Here is a 21,054-nt window from a genome sequence, read left to right on the forward strand (position 1 = left end):
AGAAAGCGAAGTTTTTTGTAGCATGATTTTATGAGGCTGACTTTGAAATTCCGATCGATTGAATAACCATGTGTTAATAAAGATTTTAAGGCTCGATGTCTTGCTAATGACTTCCAAAAGCTGCAGCCGCTCTCTAATTTAATGCAATGTATAATAGTTAGTGTTGAAGCAAATTCTAAAACTACATATTTTCACTCAACCCAAACGTAGATCCTTTGTGCCACCGGTGCGTGATGAAGAGAGCGAAACGCAGCGAAAGGCACATGCTAAGCGCGTGAGGGAGACTCGCCGGTCCACTCAAGGTGTCACCCTGGACGAGATCAAGAGTGCCGAGGAGCTGGTTAAGAAGAAGAACATGGGCATGGCCAACAACAACAATAACAACAATATCAGCACCACCACCACAAACACGATCAGCAACAGCGGCGTAAGTAGCCCAGTGTCCAAATGGACACTCTAACCAGATCACTCACCCCAGGCTATCACAACAAAAACCAAACCGAAACATTCACACTCGAGGAAGCTCTCTTCATAGACTCATTGTTAGATCTCATACCTGTAGTCCTAGCCGGGATTACAGGCCCCATCCACACACGATGTCCACATGCAGTTCACAACCACTCAAACGTTGAGCAATACACACCAGATCAAAAACCGAAAAAAAATATATGCTTATGGTTATGGTGTCCCCATTGTTTGGATATCCCTTTCTGTTTATGTGTTCGATTTTGTTCACTCACTCCAAACGCAATCATTATATATTTAAACAATAGCATTAGTTGTTCGTGTGAGTGAGTGAAACATGTACTAAAATAGTGATTGTAGTTTAGAAAATATCGTGTAGTAAGCAGAATGCAACAGGTTCCAAAATGCCCTAGGAAGTATGCTATGAATATAATTGAAAAGTATTTAAATTCAATGAACTCATTGATGTGCTCTTAGTAAATCGAGTATATCAACGGTTTGCTAGCAACTTGAGTATTGATCTTAATACAGAATTTGTAAGTATTTGTTATAATTGAAACCTGCTGCATTCTGTTGTCTCATTCCACAAAGAAAGCAGCCCCAAGCTGTCATCATTTCAATCAGATCCAGTCTCATCGATCAATCAATGCTCATTTAGCGTACGTTGGCTCCCGTTTGATTATTATTATTATTCGTTCGTGATCGATCGCAGTATCGCATTTAACCAATCAAGTTGAGTTCAGTTTCTGCGTAATGCGCCTACGCCCAGCTCCGCTCCGCCCAGCCACGCCCTTTGACCCGCCCCGCATCCGCCTCATCGATTTTGAGTACTCTATATAGCGTAGCTTTATATTTATGTTTTCCGATCATCAGCAGCTTCAGATCAGCGAACCATAGCGTAATTACCATTCCAACTTACATATGTTACAGCTCTTAAGTTATATCTATGTTCAGTTCTCTACTACTCACTAGGTTCTATATTTATATATTTATATAGCAATAAACTGTATGTCTATGGAATATGTTGATGATTATCATTTTGCATGTCCCATTTGCATGCGTAATCAAATCGGGTCACCCTAAGTATCATTATAGTATGCAATTGATATTTACATATATGTTATATAAATAGTGAGAAATTATTTGATTTTTGTTTGAAACACACTCGCGTCCATCGCCTTAGGACAACTGTTTTTTATTTGTTCCGAACTAATATTATTAACAGAACGAAACAAGCTCTGCATCATCGACATCTGCTCCAACACCATCGATCCTCGACACCAATGAGCAGCAGGACGAACTGCAACCACCGCCACCGCCCACCACACCACCGCCAGCTATAATACCCACCACAACAACGGCCACCGATGAGACGGAGATTGAGGAGGTGGTGTCCAGTCCTACAGCTGGCCAGAGTCAGAACGATACCACAGCTAGTTTTACGCTATCCGCTCCCGTGCGAAGATCGCTGTCGACCGAGGGCGAAGCCGATGCCAATAGTGATCCGGAGGGTGATCAGGATCAGACGGTGGTCAGTGCCAGCTATACGATAATGCCCAGGCGGGACAGGCTTCCCGAAAGCTCCGATAATGTAGAGAGCATAAGATCGCCACAAAAGACTGACCCAGTTGCCAAAAGTTCCAGCGAGGAGAAGGCCGAGGAGCCAACACATGTCAGGCCCACAGATCTGCCACTGATTCCGGCTCCTGCTGCCCCGAGCACAGAAGCTATCAAATCATCCTCGGCGGCCACCACGCCCGCTGCCCTCGAGAGTCCAGTGCGCTTGCGGGACAAGCGAGGCCTGTCCGGCAGCCAGGAATCGGAAACGAAGTCCGATACCGCCTCGCCCGTGTCGTCACATCCGGACTTCAATGCCCGGGACTCGCTACTCAGTCTATACGCCCGACGCACAACGGACAGCAGCGCGGGAGGAGGAGGAGTTGGTGGTGGTGCTGGTGTAGGAGCAGGTGGTGCAAGTGGAGCTGCATCCTCGTCTTCAACTTCGGCAGCGGAACGGCGTCCGTCTTGGCGCCTGAAATTCGATGCCGGCTCCAAGGTATGCCCACACTACCCAACTACGCCTTCTAAGCGAATCCGATAGCCTAATCCTCAATATACGTCAAGACTATTTTTTCGATCGGTTGCCAAATTCGTGTGCGCCGTAAATACTTTTGTTAATCTCTAAGTGTGTAGCATGGATTTATTTTGATTAGTGTATGTATAGTTAATGGAGAACTTCTGCTTAGAAAAATGTGGAATTATCCCCCGCTTTGGTCGAATTCATAAAATAACCCCATCGTTTCCATATTGATTTTTGAATTTTCGCAATTTAATATAAGGTCATTATTTTATATCATTTCGATTTCGTCTCTTATTCATATTTTTTGATTGTAGAAACTTGGCTTTTCGACGAAATATAATTAATAAAGTGATTCGCTTACTTCAATATGTATTTTATGATTAAACACGCCAGAATGATTTATTTTAAGATCTTTTGCATTTAGTTGTATCTACGCATCTGTACTTATTCATGTTTTTATTTGCGCGTAACTTGTGCTTGATGTACTCAAAAAATAAGTAATTTTATCATTAAGTAAATTCTTATTATTATTATTCACTTTTTATTTTATATGGTTTTTGTATGTATACCAATACTATTCATTTGGCTGATAAACATTTTGTATAAATATTACATGCTTCAAAATATCTTACCAAATTGGCCGATGATTTGCATTCATGTTTATTAATTTATTAAAATGACTTTTTTATTACATCTGGTTTACCAAAAGATACTAATTATATATTATAACTACTTGCATGTTACTTTATAAACATTTACATTTTTGTTCAACTAATTTAACTACACTATACTGGTTCAGGGAAATGCAGAAGTGCTTAGCTTAGGTAATGGGTTGCGGGCTCTAACTGATGGATGCAAAATGGAAATGGTGGCTGATACGTGTTGATTACTACTAAATGTTTAGTATAAACTAACTCCCGCTGCATTCGAATGATTCAAGACACGGCATAGCTTCTTGTAAGAACAAATACATCGCACACAACCCAAACAAATACGACAATTATAGAGAAACATTTCAAAACAAATATATTATATATTTAACATTGTATCTTCATAACTGAATTGAGCAATTGGTAAATGGTTCCTTATCCATGCAGTTCAAGTTGGAGGACATAACCAGCGGTGGCACATATCCGCCCAACAACAGCACCATCATACCCAGTGCTCCGGCGGTAATGGCAGCCGCCAACTTATCAACCACCACTGGTGTCCAGCGGCGCATCAGCAGCGGTCCCAATGCACGTAAGTTATCAAGGATATTTTCTGCTCAACTTTCGTATAAATAGTAATAACTACTTACCTTACAGTAAATGCTTCCAATCAGTCGCTCAACTCTGTGGGTCGTCCAGTTTCCGCGCCCAGCGAGGGCACCAACAACAGTGCCTATGTGACGCCCTCAGTTCGCAAATTCGAGACGAACGCCACGTCCACGGGGGCGACCACTGCAGCGACCACGACTAGCAACTCAACCTCCAATTCAGTGTCTGCAACCAGTGCCAATCATACAGCGGCTACGGCACCAAATGCCACGTCAAACCATGACGATAAGGGTAAGGAAAAGTCGAGGAATGCTAGGGAATCATGTCCAGCAACTGTTGTAGTAGTAGTAACTACGGCTACATTCACTTGTAATGTACCAAACATAACAATTCATTGAATTAGTTGTAAAGCTAGAGCCTAAGAATGTGTCTTATTTATATTTGAGTATTTAATAGATTATTCTCTGAACAAAAGATTATTGTAGTACCTATAGTTAAAGCTGAATCAGACTTTTCGCTTACTAACTTGCTTTTTTTTTTTAATTTTTTAACAGATAATGATAAGGAGAACGACAATCGCACACAGACGGTCATTCAGAGGCGGCGCAAGCCGAAGCGCAGATCAACGGGCGTGGTGCACATCGATATGGATGTAAGTATGGCTGGGAGATACATCATTTGTGTGCCTAATTGCCAGGCAGTTTGTCAGAATAAATGAGCCATGGTCGAAGAGCCGTATGCCAACTATTCTCAGTCAAATGGCTAATTAGTCGGAAGAATGGGAAAATTCTAAATGCTAAATTGAAAATATCTTTTGTTCTGCTGCAGGAACTGGATCCCGAGCGACAGAACGAATCGTCCAACAACGACAACGAGGAGAAGGAGAAGGAGGTGAGTCTGTCCACCGATAATTAGTGCTTACCATATGTGAACTACCAACAAGAACAACAGCAACAGCATCAATATTATTGAATATTTCACACCTTGCCAAGCAATTAGAAAATATATTTGTGTCAGCCTTTAATTTTCGAGCTGCACCTGACCACCACATGTGTTCGTTGTGCCTTTGCCTTCGTCACACCTTGTCACAATTTTAGAGCACTCCGCGTCCTTCAAAGTAGCTAGTGTGTAGTGCCCCTCCTCCATGCATTTAGTTGGCCCACAATTTTCTCGTCTCCATCGTATGTCTGGTCCAATTAGCGGACGACCCAAAAAAACGAAATTATGATTTGCCACTTTGAATGTGCGCACGTGGCATTGTGGGTTCTCGGAATCCGAGTGTAAGTGCAAGGCAACTGCAAATCCTTTCATGGCCGAGGTCAGAACTATTAGTGCGCATCCAATTTGCGTCCATAGAAATCACGAGTCTGTCCCGGCCCGAGAACCTGTTAACAATTTATCTGAGCAAGTGTCAGCGCCGGTGTCGCCTATTATTAAAATCTGACACAATTTCTGAGTGCATCTTGTCATTTACGTGCGCTCGCTCTGCTTGTTCCTATAAAAAGTTATTAATTGTTTCGAGCATTGGTCAATTGAAGACGTACCGTAAATCTTACATTCGGTTTAGCATTGATAAATGCTAAATATTTTGATATTGTTTATATTGGTTGATTTTAAAAATGGGATGTAGGGGATGTGGGTTCTTTAAGAAGATAGAAAAGCTATAGATACTCTTCATAAATGACCACTTTGTTTAACAAATTTCAAATAGCAATTCATATTTCCCCATTGTGAATTATTGCTACAAATACACACAATCATTAAAAGCGAACTTAATTGGTAATTTACTTGTCTGAAATTTTGCTATGGTCTACATCCACATGAAGTGAATGATGCAACACAATGTCTAAATATGTTTGATACCTTCCTTTTGAAATGGAATTTTCATTTTGAGAACTATATTTTCCTGGAATTTGTGGCTTTAACTATTCGTTTGCCTGTGGCGTGAAGAACTAAGTAATAGTATGCAATTTTCGGCATGTGTTCCCCCAAACGATCCATCCAAAGTGACGGCAGACCATCTGACGCTCTTTGATTGACGATGTCAAGTGTGCCATTGTGCATTTATTCTACTTTTTAGTTTTCATCTGGGGGAAATCACTTTCACAATCGTCTGCGCAGACAGTTTTGCATTTTATAATAAATTGGGCAATTACAGAGGCACGACCCAAGCCGAAGGAAATATCTGATTCTATATTGAGAAGCGCATAATAATAAGAAGAAAAGCTGGCACACGTCCGTTGAACTTTGCAGAAAAAGCGAGAAAATGTGCGGTTAAATTTATAACAGCTTGCTGCAGGCATTTGCTTCCTCATTCTCTCTCCCTGCGGCGAAAGGATCGTCATGCGGTATTTTTAGCCGGAAAATGCATCCAACGAAACCATAAACTCTGCACGAAGGGGTCTGATTTTGGCCCAGTTATGAGGGGTGGGGAGGTAGCAACTCCCCAAATTGGATTCTCCTGTCTTCTGTCGCGCACTTAACGCTAAATTTAAACGCAAACAAAAATAGTTTTTCCTATGCTCGCGCTTTCCTCTGTCTGCTTTTTCACGAATTTTCCCAGTTACGTTGCAGTCATGTGTCAATGACTGTGCTTCGCCTTTTGGCCCAGTTTGCAGTGCTCTCGTTTGCGTTTGTGTTTCCCTGATTTCTTCTGACCCCAGCATAGTTAACAATTTTGCGTCTCGGACATTGGGCCAAATACGTGTGCGATTTACTAAATTTAGATGTGGGCTCAACCAGGTGAAAAACTCGCACAACGAATATTTCGTGTGCGCAATTTCAAGTGAAAATTTGGCTCCTTTCCCTGCTCTTATTATTTCTTGTCTTCATATTTGAGTTGAAAATATGCCGCCACATTTTATTTCTCAATTTTTTTCTTCATTTTTCCGGCTTTTCCGCTCTTCATTTGGCTCTTAGCTTCATGTGGGCACTCTTTCGCTGCTCTTTCGTGTTTATTTCCGATCGTTCGCTTTCAAATAAAACATTTCAAATCGCCTGCGAGCAACACAGTTGAGTTTTGTGCGCCCAGCACAGCGGATCATCTCAGTTCGATTCAGTTCAGATCACCCGAACCCAGCTAATCCAATCAAACAAGTCTAAATCTCAATGTAAATCCCAATTAAACTCAAGAATTCAATACGTCAAGTGCAACGAGAGACCAAAAACCACAAGACCTGTCAAATGTGTCAAAGAATCAACTGCTATTGCAGTTTAGATCAGTTTACCCCTGGGATCACAGGGGCAGCTGGAGGGGATTTGCCAAACCAAAGTTGATGATTTGACTGCCGGCCGCAAAAAGTTGAATCGTTTTCAGTTGATGGAATCGCTCCGCGTTGCCTTTTTTGGCCAACTGCGCATAATTTTTGGACATTTCAAGTTGATGCTCCTACCAGGTGGCTTTTGCAAATATGGTCAACTATTTTGATAAGTTTTTAATTTGATTTCGTGAACGTGCCTAATTTATTTGTATTTTTTTTCGTGGCCACAAATGTTAAAGTTTATCAAGAGAACTGAAAAAAAAGTATATTAAAAGTCAAATTTTAATTCAAAATATTAATTGCTTAAACAATACTAGCATTGAATTTTTCATTTAAAGTTTGCAAGTATTAATCATGTTTTTATAAATACTTGTCTTGAAAATTGCCAAATCATTTCGCTAGTATTTATCCTTTGACTTGATTTACGTCTATTTCCTAATCTTTTTTATGATGCCTCTGCGACCCGGCTAGTTCATTTATCTTCGCCATGACACAACAGAAAATTGTATTTTTAAAAGCTTCCTTTATATACATTTTACGCGATATTAGCCAAGCAAAATGTTTGAATTACCACAATATACAGAAGGCATAAATGGGGGGAAATGATTGCAAAAGACCAAACATTAAAAAGGCGCTTCATTCATGGGCGATTGTCCTATAGATAGAGCCATTTAAACGGGCAGATACACAGAATGAAATGAGTCTAGTAGGAAACCGAGACGGTTCGTCATGAATTATATGCATTGGAAAATCGCTTGAAAAGAAAAACGTTTTCTGGTCCGACGGTCGGTTTCATGTTTGTTGTTTTGTATCGCGTGGGCGGAGGATGAGAGGCATCAACTTAGAGGAACAAATAAATACCAGGCCGGCAGCGGGATATTCGCATCCATATATCACGTTTTCTATGTGTTTTCAATCCCAACAAGAGCATCCCGTCGAGATCCAACAGACCCACCTAGTGCCAGTGGAGGTATATGAACATAAATACGTCTAAAACCGAAATGAAAATTGTCAAAATGTATGCCTTGACGTCATTTTTGGTTTTCCCGGTGCACGTCCAAAACCGATTCCCAAACCACATGTCAATATTGCGTTTTCCAAATCGAAAATTTATACGTCTAGTATACAGCCGAGATATATGGACACATGTAAACACACCGAAAAGCTGTTTGTTTTCCTTTATTTTTGTTTATGCCGAATTCAAGAACATTTTGTATGTTCGCTTTGATTATAATTGTAATTGCCTTTTGTGTGCGCGTCTATAATTGGAACACAAATCGATCAGAATCGAAGTTGAAATGCCCTCTAATTGGGAATAATTCCCAGGGGTATCTATCGTTCAAATGCGTTCTTAATATAGCATCTTGAATCCAAAGTCGAACTAAAGTTCAAAGAGTCATTTTTGAATGACAGCTGTCCATATTCATGAACGATTTTTCTTTCAATTAAAGATATTTTAGCGATTTCTTTCTTTGAGTAATTAAATGGATTCTATTTTAGTTTATAGAGTACTTTTCATTGAGTATATTAATTATTTAAAACCTACTTAAGGAAAGATGTGTCTAAGCAATTAATGGTTTATTTATGCGAAATTGGGAACGATTTACCAAATATAAAGTCTTTGCAAACCTGTGGCCAGATGGCTATTACCCTCCAATAGGAAAGATCATTTAGATCATGTGGTTTTTGGTCGAACTGTTTAAGCGTAATTGTACTTTGGCACTGACGATTGATATACGAAGAGCCAGGCGAGATGGCAAACTAATGGTGCCCACGTTCTTATAGTTTCCATCAGCGATATGTCCTTTCGCTCGAGATCAAGAACTCAGGCGCCGCTGTCCAGTCGGCGGCGATCGTTGTCCTCCAGTTCGCGAATGGCTCCGACAAGTGGTGGTTCCGGAGCCTATAACTACAACGGAAGTAGCTATAGCAGCTCCGGCAGCACTGGTCGTCCCTTGAGCACGGGCTACTTTCCCAGCAGCAGTGCCTCCTCCAGTTACCAGAGTCCCTATGCCAGTGTGTACAGCTCGAGGGAGAGCTTGTACGGCGGAGGAGGTGCTGGTCGGAGTTCTTATGGTAATGCGGGCAGTCGCTACGATTACGGGGCGTCCAAGTATCAGCTCCATCAGCAGCAGCATCATCATCATCATCTTCATCAGCATCAGCAGTTCACCAGCACCAGCAACCACTATTCGAATCAGCATTCCCATCAGCCAACCGCAAGCAGTGGCCCATCGACAGGTGTAACCTCATCCGCCTCCACATGCCATGCCGCATCCATTGCTTCTGCGTCCAATGCCGCCATGCCAGCAACTAAAACGCAAACGCACCAGGGCAATCGCTACTATCTGCAGCTCCAGCCCACCGCCAGTTCATCTGCTTCGGGTTCGGCGGCCACAAGCGGTGGTCATCACTATGGCCACCTGGTGGTGGGCAAGCATATAAGCCAGAGCCATACTTACGGCCAATCTAAAGCCTCTGCTCTCTCCTCCTCTCTGTCCACCGTTTCGTCGTCGTCCTCCTCCTCGGCCTCGAATGGTACAGGCAGCGGTGGCTACGACAGTTCCAGGTACAATCCCAGCTCCTATTCCTCGGCGGGATCTTCGTACTCCACAAGCGATCGATATGTCAGTCCCTATTCGAGTAGTTATGATAAGGGTGTGACCACCGCCTCGCTGACCTTCAAGTCGCCCGGTTTGAGTTCGTCCAATTCGTTCAAGAGTTCTCGTTTACTGAAGACCAAATCGCTGTCGGCATCGAATAGCAGCCTGAATGGAGCCTATGGTGGTCCATCCTCGAATGGGGTAACCAGTGCCGGAGCCACTGTGGCCGCCATCGCAGCCACGAGGAGCAACTCTCTGCGGGAACAGGAGCGCAAGTCTCGCAATCGCACGCGGTCGAAGAGTGCGGCACAGAGATCCATTAGTGCTTCCTCGGAGAAGAGTGAGGGATATGAAGTAAGCAGGTGTACTGGTTAAGTCGGTTTCTATTGAATTACTTATGCTGTTGTTGTTGTTTTTATTGGTATAAAAATAAGTTCTTACATATCTAAATTATTATTTTGAAATTTTTTTAGATTAGGAAAGATATTTGAAAATTATAAAATACTTAAATATTATTTGCAATTCAAAATCGTGAGGATCTTAAGAGCAAACTTTAAAATTAAAAAAAAAAAAAGAAGTAGTGGAATAGTAATTGAAATTGTCTAAAAGTTGATTTTCCAAACTTTACTTTTTCCAGTTGCTAAAATTAGTTAAATTTTCTTTTTCTCCTTTACAGAGTGGCAGTGAGCGGACATCCCGTTCCCGGCTGGGCAGCACCGCGAGTACGGCCACCACCAGCGAGTCAAAGAGCTCCAGCAGCAATGACAAGACGGAGAATGGCGATGGCATTGACTACAAGGCGCTCTGGGAAGCGGAAAAGTGAGTGAAGCTCCCCCCCAAGAACCTCAAAGTACAAAACCCGAATATAAACGATAATCCTTTGCAGATTGGAGAACGATAAGCTGAGGCAGATGCTCAAGCAGAAGGACGATGAAGCCGTCCAGACACGTGCAACGCTCGAGAGATTCGCCAATGCCGTAAGTACATGCCACGCCCCTAACATGCCACGCCCACATCAGCCCACTATAAAAACTAAAAGCCGATAAACCAATACCGAAACTGCCAGCAGTAACCAACAACAAAACAACACGCAACACCATAAACTTAGTTCAAGGATGCCACCAAAATATATTTACTATATATCTTTAACACACAAAAACCACCCACCTCGCTGCCTCTTTTTCCCCCTCATGTGAAGCTTACTGCTCGCGCTCTCTTTCGCTCTTTACACCCCGCTCTGTCGTATATACATACATATATATGTTTTTTCGATCCGTTGAACAAAAATATGAATTCCCAACAAACAACTACACCACAAAACTGAACAAGAAAAACCAAGACCCGAATCAAAATCGAAAAACAACAAATCGCAAAACCACATCTTGTTTCATTTCACATTCGCAGACAACGAAAAATTCACTATCTGAACTTGAGAAACGCGAAAGAAGAGCTATGGAACGCAAGCTTTCCGAGTTGGAAGAAGAGCTCAAGGTAATTACAAAAGTGTCCTTTGCTAACCGTAAGCGTTAAAAGTGCCGCCGCTGTTGCTGTTTTTGTGTTCTGAGAACAGGACCCCCACATTGATTGCTATATTGGTTTATTTTTATTTTGATTCCATTCCCCACATGATTTGTCCAAGAGTTTGTGATACTTTTCCCCCAGAAAAGCCTTGTTGCATGTCTCAAATTCTGATTTATTAACCCCCCCTTATTATTAACTCGAATTGAGCTGTTCTGTTCTTATAACCCAAAGCCATAATACCCCTTTCGCACTGAGTTGGAGCACAAGTTTCTCTCACCTTTATAGTTTAATCTTTACTTTTATGATTGCCTTTCCCTTTTGGCCACCATATAGAACACCTAGTTGACTAGCCGTCTTCTGTGTGTGAATGCCATGCCACTTGATTTGAAATTGATTTACCAAATTGCCCCCGTGTATAGTACTTGTATTATTTCATGCCACCCCGCTGTACAGTGAAGCGATCGCTTTGATTTCCCATGCCAATTTATTTTTGCTCCACCTTCGCCTCGTGATCAGATCATATATTTGTTTTCTATGGTTATTTTTTCATATCACACCACAGCAACAACAGACATCAGACATGTTCTCATCTCAAGACCATTATGTTTCTCTGTCATCATCGCATCTCAATTCATCACTCGCTCAATCTCTCGCTGTGTCATTCGCCACCTTTTATGATTTTTGGTCACTGTTCCCAAGCGTTTATACGTTACACGTTTATCGTTATACGTCTACCAATCGCACTCACCTAATTGTTACAAATTTTAAACAAAAGCGCTCTCATTGAACAATACGCTCACTCAAATTTGATTTTCTTTTTTCTCTCTCTTCCCACGCGCCTCATCGATCGAACAAACAATCGAAACAATCGATTATCGGCAATCGCTCAAACGAAACCATGCCTATTTTCCACTTATTTTTCTTGCGTCGCCGCTGTTGTCCTTATTTTTTTGTGTGATTTTAGCTATTGCAGAAGCTAAAGACTGAGAACGATCGTCTGCGAGCCGAGAATCGGGCCCTAACGCGGGTCGTCTCCAAGCTGACCACCTCGGCTCAGAGTCAGCTGGCCAAGACCAAATAGGCGCAGATCAGAAAAGCATTTAGATTGCCCAGCACCAGCCCACATACACCCCAAAATTCTCACGCCCCCTTGCTCACAAAGCACAATGTCGCGAATATCGTTTTATCGTTTCTATTAGAACTAGAAAAGCATCGATGTTTTTGCCAGGACTACATCGATAACCAATAATCATCGATGTTTTTCTTGCTCCTGGTTCGTTACAATACAATACTTAACACACTTCGATGTCGTTAAACATATTATATGGATATTTAAGCATAACCGAAATCACAATAACTAAATGTATCGTAGCTAAATTTAAGTTAACATTGAGCTCATTGGCTTTGGACTGGTCACTGGTAATATAAAACTTTAACAATACTATATACTACTACTCCCTGGGAGTTACTATATACTACGGACCCTTTGATAGAACCGCAAACTTCAAAAGTAGTTAATTTTTGAATAGTAAAATATTAATCACACGGCTTGTTCGTTTTTGGTAATCTACTAAATTCGCTAGGTGCAATTGTTGCGAATTTGAAATGTAATTTATATCAAACTATATAATATGGTAACTACAGACCACTGTACGGTTGATAAGTACTTATAAATCAAAAGTTAGCCCACTCTCGAATCAAAGTAAAGCTCATCGAAACCAACGAGATCAAACATCAAGTCCCCACCACCAAAAAAGAAAAGAAAAAAAAGAACAGCATCGGCGATTAGCGGCCCACGGATCTGGAGACTTCATATAGGGTCTCCAAAAGTCGATCATCAGGGAGAGCGAAGTGGTCTAGTTGGTGATGCTGGATGCTTAACGGTAAATGCCCCACCACTGACACTCAATTGAGCCATTCTAAGAACCTGCGCCCCAATATTATGAGCTGGCTGTTGTTTTGTTGTTATACACATACCACATATAAAGAATATAATAAAATATATTTAGCTATAACTGTAACATGGAGTGTTTCAAACTGATGGAGAATGGTGTAAATGGCAAACTTTTCAAAATTTATTGCGCCTTAAATATCAATTATTTAATTTGTTTTATTAGGATAAAAAGTAGAGAATCAAACCATTGTTGTAATAAGTGGATAAGATATGAAGCTGCTTTCAATCAACCAACATTTTGAAACACTCTTAATGTACATATAAACAATACTTACTTAATACTCTACTCTTTAAATAATGTCTATTAAACTATACTATGGATTTATACCTCTTGTTGTTACTATTGTTACAAGTTTTATCTGCCATTTTGTTTACCCTTCTGTGTGTTTTCAACCACAAGACCATCGACCGATTTTGAGTTATATATATATACATGCATATATCTATATGAAATAAACAAAATTTTGCTCACTGTCGATCTTATTCGATTACTGCTGTTTATTGTTTGAATACGCCACATTGGGTGGGTGTATATCTATGGAACACTCGCATCAGGCATCCAAATTCATGAGATTCATTCGACATTATATGATCGATTCCGATTTCGACTATAGCTCGCTTATCACAGCACACGACACGCGTCATAAAGATCCCACGAATCTGATTTCACAGAGACAATTATCTAAGCGCCTATGTTTCGAGTGTAGTTTTGTGGTTAAGTGCATGCTATCTGGTTTTATTCTCGAGATTAGGGCGTCCAGATGAGTTCCATTTTTAGGTAATTACTAATTGTTTCTTGTTGTTTCTGTTGTTGTTGCTGCTGTGGCTGCGGCTACCGCATCCCCAATAGATTAACGAAGCATGCCCCATGCACATCTAACTCCAAGATCTGTGCCTCCCCCGCCATAAACGTATACCCATTGGGATATCTCTATAAACTGTACTAATTTGAATTTCATCTCATCCGTTCAACAGCAACTCGATGCCTACAAGTCGGATAATCATCGCCTGAAGGAGGAGAACGCCGCGTTGATTAGAGTAATTAGCAAATTAAGTAAATGAAATTATGTTTTACTTTCAGTGTATGTATGTCTGAGAACCTATATCATCGAGAAGCAACAATTTTACTTTAGTTACCAGCTGGAAGAAGGCTGAAAAAGAATGAAAATGAATGTTAAAGCAAGCAAGCGATGCAAGCGAAAGCCGGATATTCGCGTGAAAATTTCAAAATTTGTTTATTATTTGTGTTAGGCCGTTAAGCATTAGGTGAAACCATGTTTCAAATATCGTTGAGAATTGTTTCGTTCGTTTTATATAAAGAAATCTTATGTATTTGGTCAAATTTTATATACGAAATAGAGCAAATTATAAATAAACTTACACAAATCAAGCTTAACTATATTTACATAAGCATACGCGTTATGTATAACGATCAGAAGATCAAAAGAAATGAAATGGAAAGCGAAAACCTTTACATACAAACTGAGAACATAATCATCAAATGAGCCCTAGTTACATTACAGATTAGTTTAACTACATGATACATATAAATACATAAATATATATATATATTTTTTCATATATAAATTATATATACACATTACATAATACATATATATATTTAAAGCAACAGAATCATAAGTTCAACATGTCAATGTGTAATATCATCGAGGATCCAGACCGCCAGTTCATGAGACTCCGGAGATGTGCCGAAACCAGCCCACGCGTCAACTTACTAAGTGTAATCATTATCATCCAATTGTAATTGTTTTTAGTGCTGCATAGATAAAGGCATCGGTGATACCATCAAAAGCTATAGTAGCTACGTATATAGTGTACCCTTCAACTGAGGAGACAACTTCGCAAAAGCTCCATGGCGCTATCCTATAGATCGGGATGGGTTCTTCACTGCGTATGCCCAATTATTTCTATTATATTATTATTTGAGTACGTTAAGATAAGCAGACACTTTTAGTTCTCTCCTTCACTTCGAAACGTATTATATACATTTACATCGTACTATATTTTACTTTCGCTTATAACGAAACAAATGATCATACGCATATGCATATTTCTGTTATTTATTAAATTCGCCTAAGAGATTTTGTGTTACTCGTAAATGGAAACGATAATCAAGCATAAACAACCATAAGAACGTGAATTGTGTAATATGTAAAATTGTGTGAGAAAATATTTATGAAAATTTGATTCAAATACGAAACTTAATAAATGTGATCGCAAGCAAATCCAAATTGTTTTCCTTTCGACTTTCCAAGGATGAATGGGTGTTTTACACTAAAGGTGTTTCTCGGAATTTTACTTATTTTCGCCTAGATAACATGCTGCCAATTATTTTGAAGGTGATATCTTTTACTCGACGTATATTTTTTATTGTCTGCATTTAGTGGTTTTTATTTATTTGTTGATAAGAACAACCTTAAGGTTCACATGAGAAATTTATTTGGTACTTGTTGTTTTTTGTTTGTTTTTTATTCTTCGTTTTGTAAATAATAATACACAAATCTGCAGATCGTGTTTATGTTATGATTCATGATTTAAGTTAGCAAATGTGTGGAATCTATTGTTATTTACAAGTCAGCCTTTTTCAGCGTCGAAAAGCTTTTAATATGACTTTATTGATGTAAATTTACAGGTGTAACCAAATCTGACAAACAATTTTATCAGATTTGCCATAAAAACGTCACTAAAAGTTGCATTTCCTAGCTATATAAGACTGCAAGTGCATTGAACGAAAACGTCAAACTATTTTGGGGTTTTACCAGAGAATCTACTGAAAGTCCTTGGGAAAAATGAAGCGAACTCTCCTGATTTTGGCCATTGTTTTTTGTGGTTTAGCTGTTGTGAAGGCATTAGAGTGCCAGGAGTGCCTAACGGATAACGATGTGTACTGTGTAGACCAAACTTCCTATAGGAATTGCATCAGTAAGTTAAGAATTAAGTTCCATAGTACCTAAGTCTGAAATAATTTAATTTAGAAAGTAAACCTTTTGGCAACGTGATAAGCTGCCCCGCCGATACGGTTTGCACAAACTCGAAAAATGTTTGTGTGAAAAGTTCTGAAATATCAGAACCTGTAGTCGATGTCTGTGGAACCTCCGGTGGAAACAAGTGTGCATCGTGCACAGATCAGAAATATGCTTGTGTTAGCAAAAATCAATTTGCGAGGTGTTCCGAATCGGTTTTGGTCGATTCCAACATCTATGACTGCGATGCTGATGAGATTTGCAGTTCGGAAGCACTGGAAAAGTATGATAACATATGCACGCCTTCTTGTGTTCTCGATTTTGTAGGTATTCCGGGATAACTTAATTGTGTTGTGTTCTTATCCTTTTTTTATTGTTTTTTTTTGCAGCTCAACTTGAGAGCTAGTTGCAGCAACAGTGAATACACGACAACAACTACCGCAGCACCGACAACTGTCACACCCAGTACAGAGCAGAAAAATGTTGCCTGTACTGAAGCTGAAAAAGATCTTAAAATACCTAAGGAAACCTGGTACTTCTTTACGATCTATAAGGAGGATACTTCCTGTCACACTTATCTTTACTGCCAAAGAAATGAAACCACCACATGGGACACCGTTTATATGTCCTGCCAACAACCCAAGCCATATTTCGATTCTACGACCAGCCTTTGCGTATCGACAAAACCAACTGGATGCTCCTAAATGGACTAATCCTCTATTTTCAGAACATATACCACTTGGCGATCTTAAAGTCCATTACTTTTGAATATATATGTAAATTATATTATGGGATTTGGAAAATATGTTATGTTTATTCTAACTGCTGCTAAAATATGTGTGCTCTGTATATTAAAAAATAAAGCAAGTTAAATAACTAGAAATAAAGTTTTAAATTTCAGATTTTATAAAATATCTGGTTAACTTAAAGGTTTGAAAGCATGTATTGCGAAAAGACATGACTCAAAAGGTAACAGAAATGTCAATAGACCTTCAAAAATACCATATATACATATTTGTATGTACGATTACACTTTATGAACCGCATTTCCCGGTATGAAGTACGTAAAATTAAAAAGCATGTTGCTGTCATTTAGATCGCTTCAATATTACTTTATGATGATAGACTTTTGGCAGGCATAGACAACGAAATCTGACAAACAATATTATCAACCCATAAACAATTGAAGGTTAATGCATAGTGAGCTCCTCCGCTATATAAGACGGCAGATGGATGGTTGGGATCATATCAGTAAATCGTTCAGGTGGAGCAGCAATACCGTAGCAAAAGGTGCGAAAATTTTAGCAGGAACATGCAGAGGATAATCGCTTTGGTGGCCATCATGGCATGTGGACTATCGTTCGTGGCAGCTCAGTCTTGTCAGACGTGTCTGGAGCAAAACGATGTGTACTGCGTTGATCAGAATAGCTATCAGAATTGCATGAGTAAGTCCTGGCCCGTAGTCCTTTCATATTAACATTCGATTCCTTGCCTCAGAAAATGGCCCAGTTGGCGATATTATCGAATGTCCTGCGGGCACCGTTTGCTCCAATTCTGACAGCGTTTGTGCTCTGGTCTCCGAGCTGAATTCGACCATATTGGACGTGTGTGGAGGCTCTGGCGGAAATGGAGTTAATTGCGAAGTGTGTTCCTCAGGCGCCAAATACGCCTGTGTCAGCAGCACCCAGTATGCCCGTTGCTCCTCCAGCGGCGATGTGCTGACCAGCAGTGTGTACAACTGCGGCACGGATGAGATCTGTAACATAGATGCTCTGTCGACATATCAAACCATCTGTGTGCCGTCTTGTGCCTCCGAATTTGTAGGTTTTGTTGGACTTTAAAAATTATTCATACTAATGTGTTAACTTATAGCTTGGACTGGATGCCACCTGTAGCAACAGTATTTATCAGCCAACCACAACAACTACAGTGGCTCCAACGACTACTCCTAGTGCTGCGCAGAAAGAGGATTTATGCAGTGCTGGCGAGCCTAGCACCAATCCTAGTTACTTCTTTACCAGAATAACCGACGACTCCACGTGCAACAGTTACCTGTACTGCCAGAAATCTGGAACCACCTGGGTTGCCCTCTACATGACTTGCCGCGCTTCCACGCCCTTCTTTGACTCAGACACCAGCTCATGTGTGACAACCAGGCCGACCAGCTGCTCGGTTACAACGACTCAGTCGCCCTCCGATTCTTCATCGACTGCTTCTTCAACTGAGTCCTCCTCCGAGTCTTCATCAACGACTGCTTCATCCACAGCTTCCTCATCAACGGAATCTACACCGACGACTGCGTCCTCCTCGTCTTCTTCATCTACGGAATCCTCCACCGACTCTTCATCCACGACTGCCTCCACCACGCAGTCTTCTTCTACTGAATCATCCACAACGTCTTCATCAACAACTTCTACGACTGCTGCTACTCCTTAAGCAAATTATATACCGGAAATAGTTTTCTAATTAAAGCATTAATATGGTTTTTACAACCTACTAAAATAATAAAACGATATATATTTGTAAACAATCTTTGATAGGCATTTAATAAGTCCGAAATAATAAATACGATACATTTCAAATTCGTCATTGGTGATAAATCATTATTGGGATATAACTGGCGTTAACTATGACTAAAATGAAGGACACGATCTTAGGCAGTATTAATCATCATCTAATGGAACTCACTTCTTGCTGTTGCATGTAGTTTGAAAAAGCCTCGAGATGTGTAGCATTCTATATGCCATGAAATACCATAGGATTATTAGCTGGAACCCCATAAACGGAGAAATGGTTACGTATGAATGTTTTGTTTAGAAGAGCTCACGTCATAGGCGTATGTGTATGTACATATGTGCAAATCGATTTACGCTAAAAAGTAAAAGCATTTTCACAATTTTCGTGTTGAGGACAACTCGCGATAGTAGAGACCTTGATATTGTGTGTGCATGCTGTGGCTTCTGCTTAGCTAATATTAATGGGTTAAGTTCTGTACATTGATGGCCGTAAACACTTGGACATAAACACACAGATGCGCACACAAGGCAGCGCAAGTCTAAATATACAAACGGATACAAACATATGCCCCTCGAATATGATATTCCGAACAGACTCGCATGCCGCCGGCTGATTTATCTAGCGCACCCGGTTCGACGAGGGATACAATATATTCGAAATCCTATTTCATTGCTACTACTACTACACATTACGATCTACGAGATTTTTACAATACAAATTTTCGCTTAATTATCTTAATATTTCGCCGAGAGAATAAAGCATATACACATAATGCTGTCCCAGCTCCTCAGGCGCCTTCTGCTCCCATGCGTCATTGGCAGCGATTGTCGCGGCAATTAAACATTAAATCAAATGAATTGCAGATGCAGAGCAGCGGGGCTAGGAGCTGCAGGAAGGTGCTGGGGGCTGCGGCTAGTTGGCCAGCCCACATTTAAATGCGCAAATGGAAATTATGGCCATTGACGACGCACGATCGGCCCGGGACGCTGTACGTGGGCAGCGGCGAATGCACAAACTGCAAATATAAACACACACGCCGAATTAGTTATATGCAAAATCGGAAAATGATGGATGGGTGTACGAACCTTTGGCACCCTCTGGTTGGTTGCCATGTAGCCGACACAGAACGACTGCGTCGTGTGGCTCCACATCACCTCGCCGCTGCTCTGGCCCGGATAATAGAGCAGCGTCAGAGCTCCAGCGTACAGATCCTGCTGTCGGGGCAGCAGCGGGGAGTCCAGGAACTTTTGCTTGAACGTCTTGTGCAGACTGGTCACCGCACAATCACTGCTAAAGGCTCCGTGGCAGATCTCTCGGGCCAGCAGCGTTTTCATCAGGTACTCGCCGTTTCCGGTTGTGCAGGTGGCTATGGCCAGTTCGTCCGTATCGGTGGCCCAACAGCCGGCACCGTAAGTAGCCGCCTGGCCCACTCTGCCCGGAACTTTGAGCAGTATGCCTCCGGAGCTACAGCCAGCTGCTGTGTTCCCTGCCCCATCAACACATACCGCTCCCACGGTGTCCAAAGCAGCGGCAAGTTCCACCTCGTTCCCAGGTTCTGGCACTTGTACGGGCTCCTCGGACGTTGCCTTGTTCAATCTGCTGTTGACCACGAGGTCGTACTTGCTTTTGTAGTGATTAAACTGGAACTTGGCCTTAGATGAGATCAGTACGCCGGGCTCCACCATGGAGCAACCCACCTCGTCGGCATAGTGTTCCGCTCCAGTGCCGGCGAGGATCATCGGTGGAATGCGCTCCAGAAGCTGCGGACTGGACTGGGCATCGCAGATGCGTCTTGCCAACTGAATGGGGTTCTTCACCCGACTAACGTTCGTGCAGGCGCCAAAGTTAAGCGTGGAGCCATCCATTATAGCCGCATCGCACTGCACAGAGCCGTCCATGCAGAGATTTGAGCCATAGCCGGCGTTTGTGTAGCCGCAGTTCTCCAGCCGCACAATGGCCGCCTCGCAGGCATCGACGGCGGATCCGCCGTTGCGTAGGATCTCTGTGGCGCGCAGGCAGGCCTCCTTGATCACCCGCTGGTACTTCGTCTCGTCGATGCAGTTCCCAGCCCCTGAGAGCAAGTGGCGGTCATCAATCATCTGGCTGTCTGCCCGGCGGATCGGAACCGCCATGACCAAGATACGTACCCGTGTGCACCGCGACGAAGCCGGCCATGTTGGTATCGCTGTTTATGCTCGCGCCTTGTTGTTGGCCCAACTGCAATCCGTGCGCTGTACGGCGTAAACAAATTGATCAGAGTGACCGTGCGGGCCGAGTTGAAATATACCACGTAGAATGGTTCGCTGGCAGCAGGCCACATTAGAAATATACCAAAACTACACTCAAAAAAATTTAGTTCTTTCTATAAATTAACCGCTTTATTTGAAAACTGAATAAATACATTTTAAATA

At 41.5% G+C, this 21,054-nt stretch overlaps 4 protein-coding genes across 32 annotated transcripts in view; 3 read left to right on the forward strand and 1 right to left on the reverse strand.

The window, feature by feature from the left end:
- LOC6738237 (protein phosphatase 1 regulatory subunit 12C) overlaps nt 1–15,388 on the forward strand; it is a 29,687-nt gene extending 14,299 nt beyond the window's left edge. For 10 of the 29 annotated variants that reach the window (XM_039293011.2, XM_039293010.2, XM_039293016.2 and 7 more), the window contains 10 exons: nt 211–427; nt 1,691–2,521; nt 3,643–3,787; nt 3,853–4,095; nt 4,359–4,456; nt 4,633–4,695; nt 10,344–10,486; nt 10,554–10,644; nt 11,072–11,158; nt 12,153–13,625. In XM_039293011.2, the coding sequence (XP_039148945.1) occupies nt 211–427; nt 1,691–2,521; nt 3,643–3,787; nt 3,853–4,095; nt 4,359–4,456; nt 4,633–4,695; nt 10,344–10,486; nt 10,554–10,644; nt 11,072–11,158; nt 12,153–12,269 (2,035 nt within the window). In that variant the 3' untranslated portion in view covers nt 12,270–13,625. Of the gene's footprint in view, nt 1–210; nt 428–1,690; nt 2,522–3,642; nt 3,788–3,852; nt 4,096–4,358; nt 4,457–4,632; nt 4,696–6,759; nt 6,915–8,849; nt 10,022–10,343; nt 10,487–10,553; nt 10,645–11,071; nt 11,159–12,152; nt 13,626–14,117 lie in introns of those variants that run through there. The other 19 variants (XM_039293014.1, XM_016171554.2, XM_016171555.2 and 16 more) reach the window with 10 other exon arrangements.
- Nucleotides 15,389–15,924: 536 nt separating this feature from the next.
- LOC6738238 lies at nt 15,925–16,865 on the forward strand. The gene is made up of 3 exons (XM_002085014.4): nt 15,925–16,085; nt 16,139–16,449; nt 16,516–16,865. The coding sequence occupies exons 1-3, from the start codon at nt 15,953–15,955 to the stop codon at nt 16,828–16,830; spliced, it is 759 nt and encodes a 252-aa protein (XP_002085050.1). The 5' UTR covers nt 15,925–15,952; the 3' UTR covers nt 16,831–16,865.
- Nucleotides 16,866–17,252: 387 nt separating this feature from the next.
- Nucleotides 17,253–18,696, forward strand: LOC6738239 (uncharacterized protein DDB_G0271670). Its single transcript, XM_002085015.4, has 3 exons — nt 17,253–17,571; nt 17,624–17,946; nt 17,999–18,696. Exons 1-3 carry the CDS (start codon nt 17,439–17,441, stop codon nt 18,560–18,562), a joined length of 1,020 nt encoding a protein of 339 aa, XP_002085051.2. The 5' UTR covers nt 17,253–17,438; the 3' UTR covers nt 18,563–18,696.
- LOC6738240 (threonine aspartase 1) lies at nt 18,644–20,949 on the reverse strand. The gene is made up of 3 exons (XM_002085016.4): nt 20,791–20,949; nt 19,729–20,714; nt 18,644–19,658 (listed from the first exon to the last, which is right to left on the reverse strand). The coding sequence occupies exons 1-3, from the start codon at nt 20,816–20,818 to the stop codon at nt 19,575–19,577; spliced, it is 1,098 nt and encodes a 365-aa protein (XP_002085052.1). The 5' UTR covers nt 20,819–20,949; the 3' UTR covers nt 18,644–19,574.
- Between the last annotated feature and the right edge of the window lie 105 nt (nt 20,950–21,054).

Source organism: Drosophila simulans, chromosome 3L (assembly GCF_016746395.2).
Source record: "Drosophila simulans strain w501 chromosome 3L, Prin_Dsim_3.1, whole genome shotgun sequence".
Classification (NCBI taxonomy): Eukaryota; Metazoa; Arthropoda; class Insecta; order Diptera; family Drosophilidae; genus Drosophila; species Drosophila simulans.

What these genes read in the sequence shown, in the direction of transcription:
- LOC6738239 (XM_002085015.4), top strand. Translation starts at nt 17,439, where the DNA reads ATGCAGAGGATAATCGCTTTGGTGGCCATCATGGCATGTGGACTATCG. An exon ending in TAGCTATCAGAATTGCATGA is followed by an intron (nt 17,572 to 17,623) that starts GTAAGTCCTGGC and finishes TCCTTGCCTCAG; the next exon opens with AAAATGGCCCAGTTGGCGAT. An exon ending in CGTCTTGTGCCTCCGAATTT is followed by an intron (nt 17,947 to 17,998) that starts GTAGGTTTTGTT and finishes GTTAACTTATAG; the next exon opens with CTTGGACTGGATGCCACCTG.
- LOC6738238 (XM_002085014.4), top strand. Translation starts at nt 15,953, where the DNA reads ATGAAGCGAACTCTCCTGATTTTGGCCATTGTTTTTTGTGGTTTAGCT. An exon ending in TTCCTATAGGAATTGCATCA is followed by an intron (nt 16,086 to 16,138) that starts GTAAGTTAAGAA and finishes AATTTAATTTAG; the next exon opens with AAAGTAAACCTTTTGGCAAC. An exon ending in CTTCTTGTGTTCTCGATTTT is followed by an intron (nt 16,450 to 16,515) that starts GTAGGTATTCCG and finishes TTTTTTTTGCAG; the next exon opens with CTCAACTTGAGAGCTAGTTG.
- LOC6738240 (XM_002085016.4), bottom strand. Translation starts at nt 20,818, where the DNA reads ATGGCCGGCTTCGTCGCGGTGCACACGG. An exon ending in CTTCGTCGCGGTGCACACGG is followed by an intron (nt 20,715 to 20,790) that starts GTACGTATCTTG and finishes ACTTGCTCTCAG; the next exon opens with GGGCTGGGAACTGCATCGAC. An exon ending in CCAACCAGAGGGTGCCAAAG is followed by an intron (nt 19,659 to 19,728) that starts GTTCGTACACCC and finishes TTATATTTGCAG; the next exon opens with TTTGTGCATTCGCCGCTGCC.